This window comes from Colius striatus, chromosome 3 (assembly GCF_028858725.1).
Source record: "Colius striatus isolate bColStr4 chromosome 3, bColStr4.1.hap1, whole genome shotgun sequence".
Lineage (NCBI taxonomy): Eukaryota > Metazoa > Chordata > Aves > Coliiformes > Coliidae > Colius > Colius striatus.
Window position 1 is genome coordinate 75,062,281 of NC_084761.1, and position 18,971 is coordinate 75,081,251.

Below are 18,971 nucleotides of genomic sequence, written 5' to 3' on the forward strand. Positions count from 1 at the left end.
TTCTTGAGATTCCAACTTAAAATTACCTAGTTGTCCAAATGCTTTGTATTAGGGATCAGGCATATTTTCACTGTAAAACAATTGTATAAATGTCAGACACCACTCCAACTGAGGGTAATTCTGCCACAGCTTACTGTTCAGAGTTAAAGCAATATAACATGAGTACTCCTCTGTGACTCTACAGTAACTTTGGAAGTTGATTGTTCCAAATATTACAGTAAGAGGAAATCACTGGAGCCTCAGTGAAAAAGAACAATTTTCTCCTTTCTGTATTAAGGACATGGTAACTATTTATTGACCCACAGAGATGGTGTCTCATAAGTGATTCTGAGAGACACTGTGATGCTGTGGGGAAGCTTGCTTGACCCAATACAGTATCTTTTCTATGAATTAAGAACCTTGGTTCTTAATGTTATCAACAGGTATCTATCAAGAGAAATTATTATTAGTAATTTAAGATGCTCCTGTAATTACATTGAAAGAATGACATAGAAAACAGAAGTTGCCTTCACATACTTTCCATTTAATATTGCTACACCAACGGTGCTTCTTGGAATTGACATACTAGCTACAAAGTTCCACTGGCGAGCCTGTGGATCCCATCTTTCTACTGTATTCAGGTAGCTCCAGCCATCATGTCCTCCTACAGCATACATGGGACCTTCCAATACAGCTACTCCTAAAAAACAAAACAAACAAACCAGATATGGAAACCAATTGCTTCTGAATTAGGAAAAAAAGACCACATTTTGCTAGTGACAGTCCAGTGTGCACCACAAAATATTTAAAAACTAACAAAAAGACCTTTCCTTTTGGTGAATAGAATCTGAAGGAGAAAGGATGCTCAATAAACAGTATTAAAACAAAGTTCCCACCCCACCAAACTTAGGTTCTGAATGTTTTTTGACCAATTCTAAAAAGCATAACCTTTTAGAACTATGCATTCAACCTTTACAGAACTCAGCATACCGAGACCATGACGATGAGTGGACATAGGTGGCATTACACTCCAAGTTTTTGTTCTAGGGTTGTAGCATTCCACAGTATTCAACGTTTTCAGCCCATCTCTGCCACCAACAACATACAATTTATCGTCTAAGACTGCAACTCCAAACTGTAATCTTCGTCCATTCATGTTTGCAACATGAGTCCACATGTTGGTGCGAAGCTCATACTTCTCGATGCTTGTAGCCCCTGAATGACAACATACGCAAGTTCTATAAACAAAGTATCTGAATTATTAAGATGGGTTTTATTTCAATAATATGTTGACCCTACAAGACAGTACAACATCCTGTAGCATGCTCTTAATTCTATGGATACAAATAGTCTGTCTTTACTTCCTCAGGAATTAACTGCACCATTATAGATAAAGGAGGACTTTCTCAGTAGTTAAGTCAAAAAGCAGGATTTCTAACTGCTTCGCACAATCAAGCCTTTAGAAATACAACTGTTAGAAATATAAAAAAATCCTTGTGAAATGTGATTATATTGAAATAAATTGTTTTGTAATCATTAATAATAGATGTAATAATGTTTGATAATTATTAATTATATGTAATAACAAATAATAGTAAGGGAAAAGATCTTAAGCTATGTGACATGATGCGCTAAAAGTGCTAAATTTAACACAAGTTGAAAGAAAACACTTTCTCTGCCGTAGCTTTTCTAAGTTGTCACATTTCTTCTAACTGCCATTAAACAGTATGGAAATATCTAAAAAAAGAAAATACAAGTAGCTCTGACAGAAACATTTAACAAATCAAACAGAATATTTTGGGGGGCTTTTTTAAAATGCCTGCGTCGGTCACCTTTGTGCCCTTTCTGTCATTTTCTTCCATTTATAAATTACTTCCCACTCAAGTAAATCATGATTAGTTTTCACCCAACTTTTCGCTACTTGGAAACCTGATAGTCCCTCGATAATTTCAAATACCGGGCTTCCAAAATGTTTACAGTATTATCAAAGCTACATAGTTCTTTTTAACTTAATACACAGTGTACATGTTCTATACTACAGAATCTGTGAATTTTAGAATTAACGTGTTGTTAAAACATCTGTCAAACAGTTATTTTTAAAAGAACCAAACTAACTTGTCAACTAATCATTATATAAGCCAATACCTTTTGTTGCATCCATTCCTCCAACTGCAAACAACACGCCCACTGTAGATTTTCTAGGTTTGGTGCGAGGACTTTGCAACATAGGTCGTCTCTCTGGCAACAGATGATACTTCATTGCTTCCATAATGAGTTTTTGACATTCAATGTCATCCCTAAAGAGTGCATTATTTTCCATATCTGCCAGAAACTGTGAAAAAAAACCCCAACCCAACATATTAAACAAGCTGTATTGCAATAAACTACAGGAAGAACAAAAACAAAATTACAAGAAGATATTTAAAACAAAGACTTCCAGTGCCTGATTTAAAATGTCTGTCTTTTCAAAATGATCATATTAAAAAGATTAGGGTAAACAAACTTAAAATAAGAATGTTTTGTTTATTATAAGTTAAGTCATTAAATACACCAAAAAAACCCAAAATCTCCTATTCCACTGCCACTGCAAATACGTTCAAGGAAATGGAATCAGGCTGCAGGTACCTAAGTCAGTTTAACTTCAGTCTTACTCCTGTAAAAGCCACTTCAGGCACAAGCTGAGAAGACATTCTATTCCTCACCCTGACAATGACCCAGATCCCAGTATATCAATTAATACAAGCCTTTGTTAAAAAAAAAAAAACCTAAGGAAGTAAGTAAGTTCGACAAGTGTTACATTTTAAGTTTGATTGAATTTTTTAATTTGACTAATAAAATTCAATTAAGTAAAGACTACTACTAAAAGTTACATTTAAAGATTCTTGAGCCTTTTGCACTCCATGTTTGTCAGACTGCAGGAAAAATATTATCAGTTGGTTCAGTGTCCCAGCTGTAATTGTTAGAAGTCTACACAACTGGCATTTTTCTGAGCTGCAAGACATGGCCTGACTAACAGAGGAAAAATAGCAAGTGACGTTCCCCTCTGAGGCCCAGACAGTTGTCCAAATAATGCAAAAAAGGCAAATGCCTCTGAACTGCCACCCTGAAAATCCAACTGAAAATCCAAACACTCTGTGAATATTAGAAATAAGTTCGCAAACCAGAATGAGATGTCATTGTTGAGATAATGACAGCCAACCAATAACTGGTACAAAATTGCTGTAAGATCAGGAGGACTAAAGGGACTCATTATTAATCAGATGTGCATAATATAGTGTGTATATTCCTGGCTGAGAGCTGCCTTAGGACTACAAAGTGGCAAATATGACATCCATGGTTTATAACCCTCCCTCAATCAACCTCACCTCAATTTATAAAGAAGCTTTCTCATGGCATAGAGTTTCAATCCCTGAAAGCAACTTCATCTCAATTGAAACAAAATGTGAACTAGGATTGTTTTGATACTAAAAAAAAGAGCAGGCTCTTGAAACTAAACCTGCTGCATTACAATTTTCTGTAAATATTCTTCACTTAAAGAACTTGGAATGAGTTTACTTAAGTGAAAGCAATCTTTTCCCAAGTTGTATTATTAACATAGCTCCTTGTATTAAAATCACAGAATGGTAGGGGTTGGAAGGGACCTTTAGAGACCATCTAGTCCAACTCCCCTGCAGAAGCAGGTCCACCTAGATCAGGTCGCAAATGATGTGTTCACATGAAATTCTAGTCATTGGAAACCCAATGAAGAGAAAGGTAGTGCAGATACTTAAGTACTAAGAATGTCTGTCTAGAAGGAAATTCTGAATCATTGCTTAATCATCTTCTTCATTAATTTATCAGAGATGGAATACTTGCCATCTTACAGCTTAAGAAGCAACTAAATATTAATTTTTAACCTTTGTAAATGCAAAATGAGACTTAGAAATATTTAGGACGTTGCTTGCATTAACCCAAGAGATGACAGAATTCTACAAAGAGGTGCACAAAACCACAACCAATAAAACTGACAATGCATTATGGCTTTTTGCTTCCAGTGCTCAAGTTTCACGGTATTTCCCAAAGCTGAGTTTTTTGGTGGTTTTGTTTTGGTTTTTTTAAGTGTATGAATCTAATATTCTCTGCATCTCTGCTTGCAACATTATTGATTTCAGCCAGTTGTTCAATTTTCTAATTTAATTTCTTTCAGATAGCTTTCATCCTTCAACTGGAAAATTTGAAACCTTTTTATTATGTTATGTTTGCTGTCATTGCCTAATGTCATGGGATCATGAAGCAAAACATGATTCTGAAAACTTTAAGACTGTTTTGGGCACTTCAAATCAATTGACTCAATGCACTAATTGTTGCCATGTTAGAATCACTGCTTTAACAGAAGTAAGTATCTACTTGGAGAAGACATGAAAAACTAAAGTTAAAATACATAAAATAGGACATTGCTTTTGTGTTTCATTCTGCCTCTTTCCTATCAGTCACTGAGTGGACATAACTGGATTTCAGTACATACTTCTGGGAAAAATTGTGTAGTTTAATTTCTAAAGATGTTTCAATTACAGTCAACTAAGTAAAGGGAATACAGCAGTAGTTACTTAGTTATCAATTAATTACACGTTCCACAAAAACAATGATTTTCTCCAGGTCAGCTGCCTTACAGTGCATTATGTTTCCAGAGAAAGTGAATTATAAAGTCAGGACCACAACTGAGAAAATTCTGATGTTGCATATATAATAATCAGTATGGAAATATTAATACTAAAGTGCTTGCTTGGGAATCTTACTATCCAGCAAGAGGATATCAGATTAGAGGCAATACACAGAATATTGTGTATGTGATTTATTTTTATGATTGTTGTGTTAATGAACTCTATTTCTTATTTATGTTCCATAAAAATCCTTTTCTTCATTTCAGAGATAATTCTAACTAAACAAACTGAGAACTGTAAAGAACAAAAAGTACACAAAGATGGCTTATAAATTATAATAGGGGGAAAAACAAAACCCCAAACCAAAATCACTACAAATAATTTATTCAACTTGTACTTTCTAAGTCTCCAGAACAGCTCAATTTCTATGAAGGAAATGCAAGGATCCAAATAAACCGAGTAAGTTCCATAAAGAAGAAATTTTAAAATGGACACACCTTCTAGTGACAACCATATCCTTGACAAGCATTTTCCCAAGTAACATAATCGATTTTTTCCCCAGCAACTCTACCCCTTCTTGTGTCCTGACTGATCTCAAGATAGGACCAGAATCTGCTGCAGTTCACAGACACCTACCTATACAACCTGCTAAGAATCCAAATCATTAAGAATCCTGAAGCTTTTATGATTTGTTACTATGAATATTTCTGTGCTGCAGATATTATGCCAGCTGTAACCAAGTTATAAACTAGAGAGGAATGGAACAGTTTACTTGTGGAGCAAGCAGAGGCAGTCTAATGTAAGCCAGGAGTTTACTGAGATCTTTCCTTCTCTGTTCCAAATCGTGTCGAACCCATGTAAGTAGTGCATTCAGTATAGTTTCTTCATTAGGAATATTCATGTCATCACTTGCTAAAAGCTTTGCAATTTCAGTGGCTGGCAATAATAGAAATTCTTGGTTTCTAATTACTTCCATGAAGTTTTCCTGAAAAAGAAAAGCATTTTTAATACAGGTGACATCATAGTTTGAAGACATTTTATGGAACTCCCCTCTTTTCCCTCCCTTCATGCCATCTCTCAGCTGTGCCAGTAAATACCACTGAAGAATTGACCTGGCAGGGAAAAAAAAAAAAAAAGAAAAGGTAAAATAAATATATACTGAATTATTTTGGCACTGACCATTTCTTCAACTCTATCATTCAGTCCCACAGACAGAAGTGCTGAATCAGCTGAGGAAGAACTGTACAGATAGAAACAAGCAATGGGTTGTGAAGGGTTACTATCTTGGCACTGCAAATTGAAGGAATACTTTATGAAGTATAGTTCAAAAAAAGAAATGGCCCAGTTTGTTCATGTTGACATGTAAGATGCTTTGTCCAGCAAAGAGCATATCGTGCCACAACTACTAGGCACATCAAACTGTTTTCATTACTGCTAGATTAAACTATGGTTTTAGACTTCCAAAGGAAATAAACAATGCTAACATTTTTATTGATTATTTTAAATCATTAAGTTTATTTTACTATTTTGTAGGTTTTACACAGCTGATCTGATTGAATGAGGAGCAAAACATACAAAGAATCCACAACATTGTACATGCCTTGGTTTATTAACAATATTTACTTTGATAGGATTCAATTTTCCAAATTTCATCTTGTCATTTCCAGCAATAAATTCTTACTTCAAAATAGACTTGCAGAATGTTCTGTAAGGATTCTCATGAATTTAGGCAGAAATAGTAGAAAAGTAGGGCTGACTGTGTTTCTACATTTCTATGAACTTAGTATGAAACCTAAAAGTAACAGGAAAGGGCAAGATTATGCCTATCCTCTTTCACCAAACTCCTTTACAAGGCAGCAAAAGAAAGAAAAATAAAACCAGTCTATGAAATACATCATGTTCTTATATTTTGGTAGCTTAAAACCCAGTTAACTTCATAGTCCAAAGGGAGTAACTTCATGACAATAAAACAGTATTACAATCCATTTAGTAAACACACTGTTGATTGCTAAATAGCTAGCCAATGAGATACTGGTTTCACTCTGTCATCACATGCACCAAAACACCTGGAGGATAAAGGGCATTAGATCCACAAACTGGACTTAATGGCAAAATGAGCCTTACTTAGTACCTTATTTAATGATTTAAAAAGAAAGAATTGCAACCAAATGAAAATACCTCTGGATTAGAAGTACATACATGTTGGAAAAAAATAGGATTTTTAGGTAAAAAAAACAGGGGGTAACTTGTCAGAAGCAGCAGGACCTGCACTGTGAAAACAGTAGATAAAATGGCAGAAACATGCAGTACAGTTTGACAACTAGGTGAAAAAGCGAACACACTTCTTCCTTTTTATTGCTTAGTCTCATAATTTCAAAGCTATACCTCAGTACTCAAAAAATATTAACTAATTAAAAATGCTGAGTAAAGAGGGAAAAACTAATAAGGAGTAAATCAGTCCACCTTACATGAAAGCTACAACTAGGTAAGATGGTTACAAGAAGTCTAAGGGCAAAGATTAAAGTGATTCCACTTCACAGTTAATTCGAGTTGAAATCAGGAAAAGAACTGAAAATGTTATCTGTGCACATAAGTATATTCCTGGATAGAATTTGGAAAGGAAGATCTTACATTTAATATCTGCAAAGCTCCTACTAGAGAGATCCAGTTGGCTACACAAAGGTACTCCTTTCAAGTTAAAACTGCAACAGATTAGAAGGGAGATAGAACTGTCTTCTCCTCTTGAATTCATTTAACACTCTGTATTACAAAATGAAAGTTGAGAAAATGAGCAAATACAGGAATTAAAAACAGTGAAAGGGCTATACCAATATACAGTAGCACTACACAATACCAAATACCAAATGCTTTGGAATAAAATTGAAGCTGAAAAACAATCAAAATTATTTCCAGAGTTTAAACATGCAGTTCACAGAAATTCAGTTTCCACCGAGTTCATTTTTTTCATTGCTGGTTGGTGGGGTTTTTTTGTTGATTCTCTGTCCTACAGAGTTTGCAAGCTGGAGCTGTGCTTTTAGTTTTGCTGAATAAACAGGCAGTGAGCATTGACAAAGAGAAGTCAACACTTACTACCTTAACTTTCTGTATTTTCTATCCAGATCACAGCAAGAAGGGGAAAGCACCTTCATGGAAAGTTTCCTTGTTTCTGCAGGCAATGAAAAGGTGATCTTGCATAAATCAGCCAGGGATCTTCTTTGGAAAGCTTATTTTCCAACTGGATTTCATCATTTTAACAGCTGTTGTGTGCAAAAACCCTGATTTTCCTTCTTGTTGCTTGCAGACAATTGCTTTCTGATGGGAACAAGTTTAACTTCCTCTTGTTCCCATTCTATTTTTAAAGCAGAGACTCCTTTTGAGTATAGTATCAAAGCATTCCACTGGGAATACAGCCACTCTTTGTCCTATGTCTGTGTTTTTTTATAATCTGAATCTGACAATTCCTCTTCCTCTACAGACAGAGATTCTGAAGACAAAAAGGAGGAGCCAGTGTATCTCCTAGCATTCTTAACCTCCTCATTAGCCTTTTCTTTCCTTCTTCTTATGGGAATTCTCTGTGGAAGAACAGGATATTTCAGAGAACAAATGGTCTGCAGTTTCAGTCCCTTGCTTTCTCGTCTTGAAAGTGAAAAAAAAACTTCCCACCCTCAAAATCAGCTCCTTGAAGAGCTTGGAAACTGAGGTTTATACATTAGCTAAATCATGTTCAATGCTACACATTGCTCATTCGCATCATAACCTAAAATTCACTCTTCAGCAACAGTAGAGTGAACAATACTGATCCACAGGTCCGCCGTGGACTTGATACAGAGCAAAAGAAATATTAGGAGCACACAAAAGATAAGATGTTATGAGGTTTATTTCAAAGTGATACTTAATCCTCACAGTGGGATCCAGTGAGATGGTTAGTCTCCTACACTGTGTCAGAAGGGGTGGAGCCTCAGATAGCATCTGAACACATTCAGGCTGAGATGATGGAACATCATCTGATGTTAGCCCAACAGGCAGCTCTAACCACAGTGCTCTGTTTAAAATCTAAACCTGGGCAGCTGAAAAGCAAGAGGTGCTTGACTCCCAGGATCTGAATGAGAACCAACAGGGAATTTTGTGCCTGCTTCAGTCAGCTGGTCAACAGAGCTATGAATTCACTGGGAACTGTTCTACCTTACCTCCTGGTAAACTACTAATGGTGAGATAAATGTCTGGTAACAGCTACTTTATCTTTAGTCAGCTTTGACTGCTGAGTTAAGATAAAAACCAACCTAATGCTCTCTCTGTGCCCAGGGTTTGTTTTTTAGAGTATACAGCTACTGTAGCTTGACTCCTCTCTGTATAGTTTTTTGGATTGCAAAACAGGCTGGGCAGCACGGGAAAACTATTAAGCCTTGCCAAGGAAGTAATGATCTATTCTGGTAGGAAGAATTTAGTGAACTTGAAAGACTGAAATATCTTGGGTTTTCACAGGTGAAAAGACATGAATGAGTATTTTCCAAGTCAGTTCATTACCAGGCAGCATATTTTGGACTGCAATTTCAGGTGCAAGAATATAAAGTCCTTCTTTTAAGCACTAACACAATCTTTATGTTTGGCCCTCCATGCACAAAAACATACTGAAACTTCTCCCTTTTCGTGCTCCTCCACTACCAAAAAAAAGAAATTGTCCTTGCTGTTGCAAGAAAAAAAGAGAAAAGTTATACCTCTTTGATTCCTCCTCTCAAATCATAAACTCCATATTGCAATGATTTTTTGTGACCCAACTGCTGCCTTATAGGAAAAAGCAAGTCTAAGTGTCTCACATCTAGCAAAATTTTAAGCTTCTATGCTTGGCCTCAATCTGTTACCCTATCCTCTCAAGTTTTTATTCTTCTAAACAGCCATTGGCTGTGTGCACAAACCATGAAAACTCCAAAGTTAACTTTATCTGAATCTTGTAACATTATCACTGCTTATGTACTTCTCAAGACTTCTGATCAAAATGGCTTTTCACTCAGCTTTAAGCATGGAAAGCTGAGCAGCAAAGATTACAAAGATATCTAACCCAGGGATTGACTCAAGCACTATTACATATAATGTTTATCCAGAAAGTCTGCTTTTTCTTTTTTGATTGTAATTAAGAAAGATAAATCCAACTACTGAAGAGTTGCTGACACTTACTTAAGAACACCTTGCTACTCACCATAAATATTTAATGTCTTAGAAATAAAGCTAGCTTTAAGGCTAGCATCTGAAAGGGTTTTTTTTGTGAAAGAGAAGCTATTGGTTTTCATTGAAGACATCATCTACCATTTCAAACCTAAGGGGTCAAAATGGGTGATTCTTGTTGACTTTGTGAAGACGGCAAGAAAAATGCACAGAATATTTCTTGTGTAAAAAGGCTTTATGAATTAAAGTGAACAGAATCACTACTGGCCAACTAGTAATAAAATTCCTAAATTTTATGACCCCAACGTCATATATAAACTAGAGCAAAACAAGTCAACCTTTGTACAAAAGATACTTTTACCCAGATACACCACATGATTCCGTCAACTGTATTTTAAAACCCTCATACAAAAAAATCAGACTTGTTCTTTATCCAGCATTAAACAGAAATGGTCAGTAGTGGATTTATTTCATGTTTCAAGCCTTAGACTGCAATGGCAAAATTTGACCTGTTTTGATAACCTTAAAAATTTTTCACCTCTGAAAAAAACTAAACTCTCAACATAGTAAGCAATAATGTATCACTTAAGTTCTTTTAGCTTGACATACATTTACATCTTTAATATGAAGTGGAGCATTCAAATCCTTTTTTTTTTTTATTGCACTCTATTATGCAATTAAAGTAATGCCACAAAATCATGCTAATATTTTCCAGTGACACTAATGAACATTATTCAAACAGAATGGGTCTATTAACAGAGGTAGGCCTACTAGGGTAACCCATTGATTGGTTCTTCAGTTTATCCAAATGCTCATTTCATCCAAATTTCCAGTCTTCATATAAAGAACGATTTTAATGAAGCAGGTAAGACGATTATCAAATTTTAGCACGTATCATAGAAACCTTTAAAACTGAGAAGTTAATTGAAGAAGAACAGTTGTACAGCCATCTGATTTTTTTTCTGTCAAAGGAAAGAAAAACTCACAGAAAATACCATATATAAAATAAAATTTAAGTATATCATTCATTACCTCCAACTTCAAATACCTTAAAAGAATGAAAATTACATGGAAAAGCCAGAAGTCTATACTACATTCAGCACAAACCCTCTTTGTTCTATGTTGCCTACTGCAACACAAAAACAATTAATTGTTTTAACAAACAGAATTTCCAGGTACTACAAGTGCAGTTAACTCCTATGCTCTAGTACTTCCTAATGGAAAGAACATCAAGTGGCTAACACTTACTACTGTTGAACATCATCTTTTTTTCAAACGGCTTTTAAACAAATGAAATTACTTGGGGATTTATTTTAATTGAAGATTCAATTGGAATATACATTTCTATGCAGTTTCCATAGCAACACTCATTTCAAACTAAAGAAGCTCCTTCTCTATTACTCATTATTACTAAAATTCAATTTAATGTCTCTGTTGGAACTAAACAACATTAAAAGAGGCCTTGGGAAGAATCCATCTAGCACAACTAATTAGTTTTGAAAATGGCTTTTTAAAATCCACCTAATTTAAATTTCATCCATGTTGAAGCCTTAAAAGCAACAATTTTGCCACTGAAGTAAACAACGACCAAAAGGCATACAACTGTTTTCCTGTGGTCTGAACAAATGAGAGATAGGTGCGCTAAAAGAATGGCTTTTAGAAAGTTCACAGCCCCTTTCTGTCACAGATCATTAATCGTCAGTCCAAAAAGTACGACTATCATGCCTAGCATTTGTCTTTACAGACACAGTAATCCAGCATTTGTTGCTGTTTTGATCTTGGCAGTGCACTCATAGGGGACATGACAAGAGCACAGATCAAAATATATACTTATTCTGAAAAAGAACAAATAGGTCAGAGGAGTGAGGTTCTTTTTCTGCATGCTTTAAAATCACCGTCTCACTCAACATTAATTCTAATGTTCCTAAAAGGCGTAAGCCACATTTATCTTTACTCTTTCATCTGTCTGCCTAATTGCAGTCTCCTTAGTTTTGTCTGAGCAATAACAAAGATCAAGAAGAGAAACATGTAAGTTAAAATCTACACACTATTTATTGACCTGTTTTTCAGCATGTCCATTTTTTAAATACATCAGAGATACTCACTGAGGAAGAATATTGTATCACACTAAATTTAAAGAGCTATTTTAAACTGTTATACATACTAATCTAAGTTATTGTAAGCCAGGAAGATATAATTCAAAAAGAAGTTTTTAAACTAGCAAAAACTAAGGTGGCAAGAGGAAAAGCTATGGATTTCTAATACTAATTACAAGACAGAAATTACATCTCTTGGATTTAATCCAACATCTTAATGCCAAAGCAAAGCCATACCACACAAGCAAATTAAGTACTATCTTCATTCCCATGCATCTTATGCAGTATCTTCATGCCCTCATTCAGGTCCCAAGAGCTTACATAAGTGAAAATTCATCAAGAAGAGAGAAAAAAGCCTCACAAAACTGCAAAGAACAGATGAACTGATTTGCCTGAGAGATAATTCTCCTGCCACCTTCTGCGGATAACATTACTAAAATACGCTTGTGAGAAGGAAAAGATGAACATTTTACATGAAAATAAAAGGATGACTATAAAGGTGAAGTCTAATTAAGCTGGCAGGTCAGACTTCCTATAAGTTAACTCTGAAAATATCATTGGCAAATTTGTACTTACTCACATATTGCCTAGCCTAGGATTAATAAGCTTTTTGATTTCATCCTGTCATCCCATTACTAAGAAACTAAGGATAATGCAGAATCTATATTGATTAATGCCCACACTCATATGCTAAGTATGACTTGCAACATGATTACTCCAGCTTGTTACAAAACAAAAATTTTACAGTTTCTTTTAGTAATGTGTTACTTTGGACTAGACAATGGCAGCTTGCCTACTGTTAGGTCTGTAGTTTTGACTGACAGAAATAAGAACAAGCTTTTGAATGATTATATTAAATATCACACATTCCCATTACTGTTACAGGGAACCATTAACACTTGCCTATTTCCTTCCAACTCCAAACCTGCAGCTTTATAGTTATTATGTCATGTCTCATCATGGTAACATATGTGCATTCTTGCCTGGAAAATTATCAAGTCTTTCTGGGGGAAAAACATTAGTATTCTATTCAGGAAAACATTCTGTATTTTCCTTACTAAATAAAGTAGATGATACTCAAAATAACATACCATAGTGTAATTGTGAGCCACCTTGTGCAAATCAGTGCAACCCTGTGCATCAGCAAAAGATCGGATTCCAAGGCAATTAGATGGATGAAGCTGCTTCATTAGGAACTTACAGCATGCTTCTACAACTTGAGAGAGCTGAAGAAGGCAAGCTGTAGACAACAGGCACTCAATGTTATCTTCTTTTAATTCAAGGCGACCTAGTAACATTAAAAAAGGATATTACATTAGTTTGCTCTTATTAATTTTCCTAATGCTCAAGAGGCAACAGACTTATTTACAGATTATGTGACAGAATGTAAGAAGGTTTAGCAAACATCACCCTCAGCAACAGATAACCAGCTTTTCAAAATCAGTACCTATAATGATGTAGGAAAGGGAATCCTAATAAGATTCCTTTTTTTGTCTGTCAGGGGACATTTAAAATATTCACATAATTTGTTACTAACTTATCAGAGAAACTAAATCCTACCCAGTTGCCTCCAGTAACAGCAATGATGAGTTCTTTTTATTTCTTTATATGGAATTAAATAATGTGAAGAATAATTTCTAAACGGCATTTGAAATTTAGTAACTGAATATAGTTCTCAGAAGAGGACACATCATTAGATTAAATTCTCATTTTCATTCTAATTACCTGTATATGCATATTGAACCAGAGCCCACAATGCATTTGGCTCCACACCTTCCATCTTAATTTCTTCCTGTCTTGCTTCCCTTACATCATTAGTGAACATTGCTGCAAAGTAGTCGGAAACAGAGGAGAGAACCAATCTGAGTAAAACATACAAGAGAAAAAGAGAGACAAAAAGGAAAAGAAGAAAAAATTGTTAACAAATAAAATCAGGTCTACATTATGATTTATTATTTTGCCCTTTGAAGAAACACTGTACTGAGAAAAACATTTTAAAATTGACAAACTGCTCCATGCTCTAGTTCCGCTCTGTGAATAATGAAGTAATGTTACTGAATGTATATTTGCTGCTGAAGTAAATTAATTGTCCTTTCAAAGCTCAATGACTTTTAATAGCTAACACAGAAACAACCCAAAAAATCCACATAACTAGGAAAAGGAATATAAATAAACATGACACAAAGTAAAAAAAAAATATTTAATTGACTTCCATTTCTATTATGTCAGTTACTTTTTTAAACGTGAAAGAATGACTCACTAGTCCTTTTCAAAGTGATTTAAAACGTTTTTATTCTTCGTGCACACACACATATACTTCCTAATATTGATAACAGAACTAGACATGGTAAATATGAAGATGGTACGGTGTAATCTCTTTTGTGTGTATGTATTTAGCCTTTTGTTAACAATTCTGAGTATTTTCAGATACTGCATATGTAAATATGTTAGTGCTCAACAGACAATTCTTTGGATTACTGAGATTAAAACATTGAGTACATACAACAATGCTACTCCACAAAATATGCAAGAATTTTTATGTCTCAGTATGTATTCACAGGACTAGGATGAAATAGAAAGGAAATCATGCAGAACAGGAATATTCAACTCCTAGTTCTGACGTATGAAACCTACCATAACTATTCATGAGGTCTGCTGGTGTCTTCCCTAAGAGACCTCTAGGAACAGCCTTGTGGTTTGGATCAATTTTTGTGCTGCAGCAGTTCACTGTAGCCTTGCTCACAGAGAATTCATATACAAATACATTTGCAAATGTACTGAGCTATAACAGACAGCAAAAGCAAGAATCAAGCCTCCAGTAAATACATGGCACAGGCCGTCGGCATACGGTCAATTAATCTAACACTTTGTGGAATGTCAGTTTATTCTGTGCTGTATCACTATATTGGTTTGCTAGATGACAGAGGCCAGGAACCACAGAACAGAGTAAAGTTAGGTGAAAAGGTGAGCACCAGTGCTTAGGAGTAAGTCTAAGCATGTATTAATGGGGAGGATTTGCAGGTATATAATCAAAGTCATTTATTGAGACAGTTATTTGCAGTTAACTGCAAAATAATAATTTTTTTAATTAATGTCAACTACATTTTTTCTTGCTGATTTTTCTGACCATTGACCATTTTGTCAGGCCTACAGCAGGGTAATCCTTTTTTTCTAGCTGAAGAGGCAACAGAGCTACGTTCAGAGTATAGAGGGATTCATTCTGCATCTGACTGGCTAAGAAAAACTAGAACATTCTGCCCAGGTCTCACTTCTAGGCTTCTTAACCACAGGTGTAACGACACATGCAGTTGAATGAAAATACTGCCTACGAGAGATGTGGACAAGTTTAGTGAAATTAGAGAGCATATTCACATAAGCGTCAAGGTAGAGCGATTCGTATGAACAAAACCAGGAATTCTCACTAAAAGAGAAAGTTGACAGATTTGAATAACCCAATATGTCTCTAAGTCCAAGCCAGAATTTAAAAGAAAGGGAAAACAACTTAAGATATGCATCTCTGGCAATACTGACTTGAACTTCTACACAGAAGGCAGCTTGAAAAAGAAAGGTCACTGCAACAGGAAACATAACCTGAACCCTAATCTTAACACAGCTTGGGGTTTTTGTTTTCTTCCCCCAATAGTGCGACTGGTTTGGTTAGCTGGGCTGTTATTTAGGAAATGGCTGGACTGTACATATCTTAGCAACAACTGCTGAAGAAATGCCAGATAATAACCCGAGGCTCCATACAAACACCTTCTACCAGCTGTTTGATATCAGCAAATTTCTCCCCGCAGTTTCCAACCTCAAAGTTCTCCAAAGGAAATTACTAGAAATTTTAAATGCAATCTATTTACTAGTTTTGCAAACTTGTATTCAGCTTCATGAGAAGGCATACATGCTTCACAGCATTAAGTGTTCTCTAGTGACTGAACTGCACATGTGCAGCCCAGGAGTAGATTAATACAAGTAATATGCCAAAGCATAAGTTATATTGATAACAATTTTGTACTCATTTTAGCCAAGAAACATATTCACAATGAAAAGCCTTAGAACAGCGCTCGACACTTTTTTCTTAATTCAAATAATTCACAAGAAAAGTTATTTCAAAGAAAGGAGATTAAAACATACAGTGACAATGCATCAAGGTGACACTGAGCTAGCATAAAAGAAAACAAAGGCAGACTTTCAGTCAACTAGCCTTTTCTTGTCCTATGGTTTTTCCACTAGTCAATAAAAATCAATTACTACTTTACTCATGCCATTTGACACTCACTTGTTCATTGATCTTTTAATCTCATAGCTCGTCACTGATTTTTCTTTCAAGCTTTTTTGGAATTGTCTGAAATTAAACTGCATTCCTACATACAGATTATACAATGTGAACCTTCATAACACTGAAGAATCCACGGAAGACTTCCCCCACCCATATTAGACCTTTTTGCTAAAAAAGCCCTACAAGAGATAAGTGACAAGTATTATTTTTTAAAGGAAAATCTGTGCAATGACTATAAAAACTAAACTATATTTATAGTCACAATCTCCTTCTTAAATCATCATGGCTCTGTTAGCATTTAACAGAGAGAATCTCTGTGTTATTTATTAAAATTAACATATTCATCCATATCAAGGGTTCACTGGGATGTACTGATGCTACAAAAGACTGCCTTTCCTCCATTTAGGAACTGAAGAAAGGTATGTGTTTTGTATTCCAAGTTTGAAGTCCTTTTTTCCCCCCCCCAAAGAGTAGCATTTCTTTCACATTTTATCCAATTAAAATGCCTATAAAATAACTATATGTTGACATTACAGAGGCCTCTTAGCAGAACAAGACATCCAAAAATCAAGAAGAAAATCTTAATACAGATAGCATTGTATTATTCAGCTGTGGATGTCAAAGATTTACCTTTACTCTCCTTTTCACCTAATTATTAACTACTGCCAAATACTCAATTCTGCATGGATAATATGGCAAGCATTTGACTACTAAATTATATGCAGTAGGTTGGCTGCTCTTTTTCACAGGAAAACTAGAGAAAAAGAAACACATGAATACCAGAATTCTTCACCTGGGAGAACATAAGATTTCCGAACAACTAATCTCTGGAGAAATACTCAACAGACATGGGCTAAATACTAACAAAATCTAGGTGTTTGAGTATGTCTCCTGTTCTTACAGGAAGCTCCAACGCTACTAATGTCTTTCATTTCTGTGGTTTCTACTGATCCAAAAATAGGAAGATCCACCATGACTGCTTAACTTACTTTGAAGAGTTTTCTACTGAAAGCCAGTAAAATATATGTAAGCAGGGTGGCACGCCTGAATTAAATTGTACTTCTTGCAATTGCCACAAGCTGCATCATCTAGACAGCTTTCTAGGTCTTCAAAGCAATTATTACATAAAATGATGATAGCTGTCAAACCTGGCAATTTACAGATTTACTCTCAACTTGAGTCACATGACAGAATGAAGTGAAGCTTCTTAACATCTTAAAGATAAAAGGGACGCTTCCTAGGCAACTCCTTGTTTGTGGCTGTGTAACAGCTGAAAATAATACTAGGGAACTCACTAATAGCATTCACTGAAGTTATAAGGTGACACTGAATAGTTCATGTGTCCTAGTATGAAGCACCTCATACACTGGTGGCTTCAGCTCGTTTCTATTCTTGATAAAAAAGCATGTCAGTAATAAAAATACAAGAAGTGGTACTGTCCCACATTATTAATATACCTGTATTTAAATTAAATTTGTTTAAAAGCAAGCAATATCTAAAAATATATGCAGCAGGTTTATGTTAAAATGATTTCAGTTATAGCTCTCTTCCAGGGAAATCAAACCTTTCAAAATTCATTTGGTACTTTGATACTGAAATGATGATTACAATAAACTCTTTAGTATTTTTTTTTTCACAACGACCACACTGTTGGTAGCAATTGTACCTTTTTAACATAAAGCTATCACAGAACTGCTTTTTTATATACTTTGACTTTCTAAAAAGACACTTTGCAAAACATTTATAAATATGTAGCTAAAAAAAAAAAAAGAAAGATGCCACAGTGAAGGATTTGCAAACTAAGGCAATACAAATTGTGAAAGAAAGGAAGTATTATTAAGCAGTATGAAAAAGAAGAACAAAGATAAATAAGCCTCAAGATAAAGAAAAATAATCCCACAGACCAGGATCGGTGCTCCTCCGAAAAAACTTCCTAGTCCTTAAAGTACATAAGCTTCCATTTGCCTTTCCTTCAGTCCCATGTCTTTTGTATTTCTATCTTCAGTGTCAACAGGAAGAAAGGAAATGTCTCTGCACAGATTTTCAGATTTCTGGTAGAAGGATGCAGAGCAGGCTTTAAATCCCTTCTGGCCAGGAATTTACATAGACCACCCTCTCTTATGTGATTGTTCTGATCAGCACATTACTACAAAACAAACTTTTATTATGGATATAACAACTAGCTGAACATAGTAAACAGGAACATAATAAATGGCTTAGACATCTGAAATTGCAATGGACACTGAAAAAGCACCTGGTATGAAAAAATTGAATTAAAAATCTGGCAACATTTCTTTATGGAACTGCAGGCTAAGAGAGTGAGAAAACGATGCATTTTTTCCTTGTGGAAAACTATCCTCTTGCTACTTGCTTCTTGATCTCCTAGATACTTGCTTAGCTATAATTTCAGCACAGAATGAGAAGAGGATGATAAAGAGTGTCATATGCAGAAAAATCCTGAGTACATGTGATACTCTTATTTTTATTACTTATAGACTGAATTATTTGAATTGTTTCCAAACCCTTCACAATTTTACAGTAATATATTACCTGTTACCACTATTGCAGACACCAAACTCACTGCTCTTTTCTCTGAAAACATACATCATACATCTCACAACATTCAACTATCATAAAAAGTAGAAAATTGAAATTAAGAAAAAAAAAATACAGAAACTATTAAAATATCAGGTTTAAACCAGAAAAATCTGTAAACTTCTCTCTATATATGACCATGCTTAATAATACTAATGAAAAATGTCCTTTCCCGCCAATTCTATGGTACCACATATTAAGAAAAATCCTCTTTCTTAAGAATAG

The 18,971-nt window shown here is 35.0% G+C and overlaps 1 protein-coding gene across 3 annotated transcripts in view; it reads right to left on the reverse strand.

Annotated features, from left to right (window-relative positions):
- Positions 1-18,971, reverse strand: part of KLHL5 (kelch like family member 5) — a 54,723-nt gene that overhangs the window by 6,906 nt on the left and 28,846 nt on the right. For 2 of the 3 annotated variants that reach the window (XM_061993498.1, XM_061993497.1), the window contains exons 4-9: positions 13,601-13,737; positions 12,967-13,163; positions 5,392-5,604; positions 2,125-2,311; positions 970-1,194; positions 517-679 (exon numbers count right to left, since the gene is read on the reverse strand). In XM_061993498.1, the coding sequence (XP_061849482.1) occupies positions 517-679; positions 970-1,194; positions 2,125-2,311; positions 5,392-5,604; positions 12,967-13,163; positions 13,601-13,737 (1,122 nt within the window). The remainder of the gene's footprint in view (positions 1-516; positions 680-969; positions 1,195-2,124; positions 2,312-5,391; positions 5,605-12,966; positions 13,164-13,600; positions 13,738-18,971) is intronic. The other variant, XM_061993499.1, reaches the window with a different exon arrangement.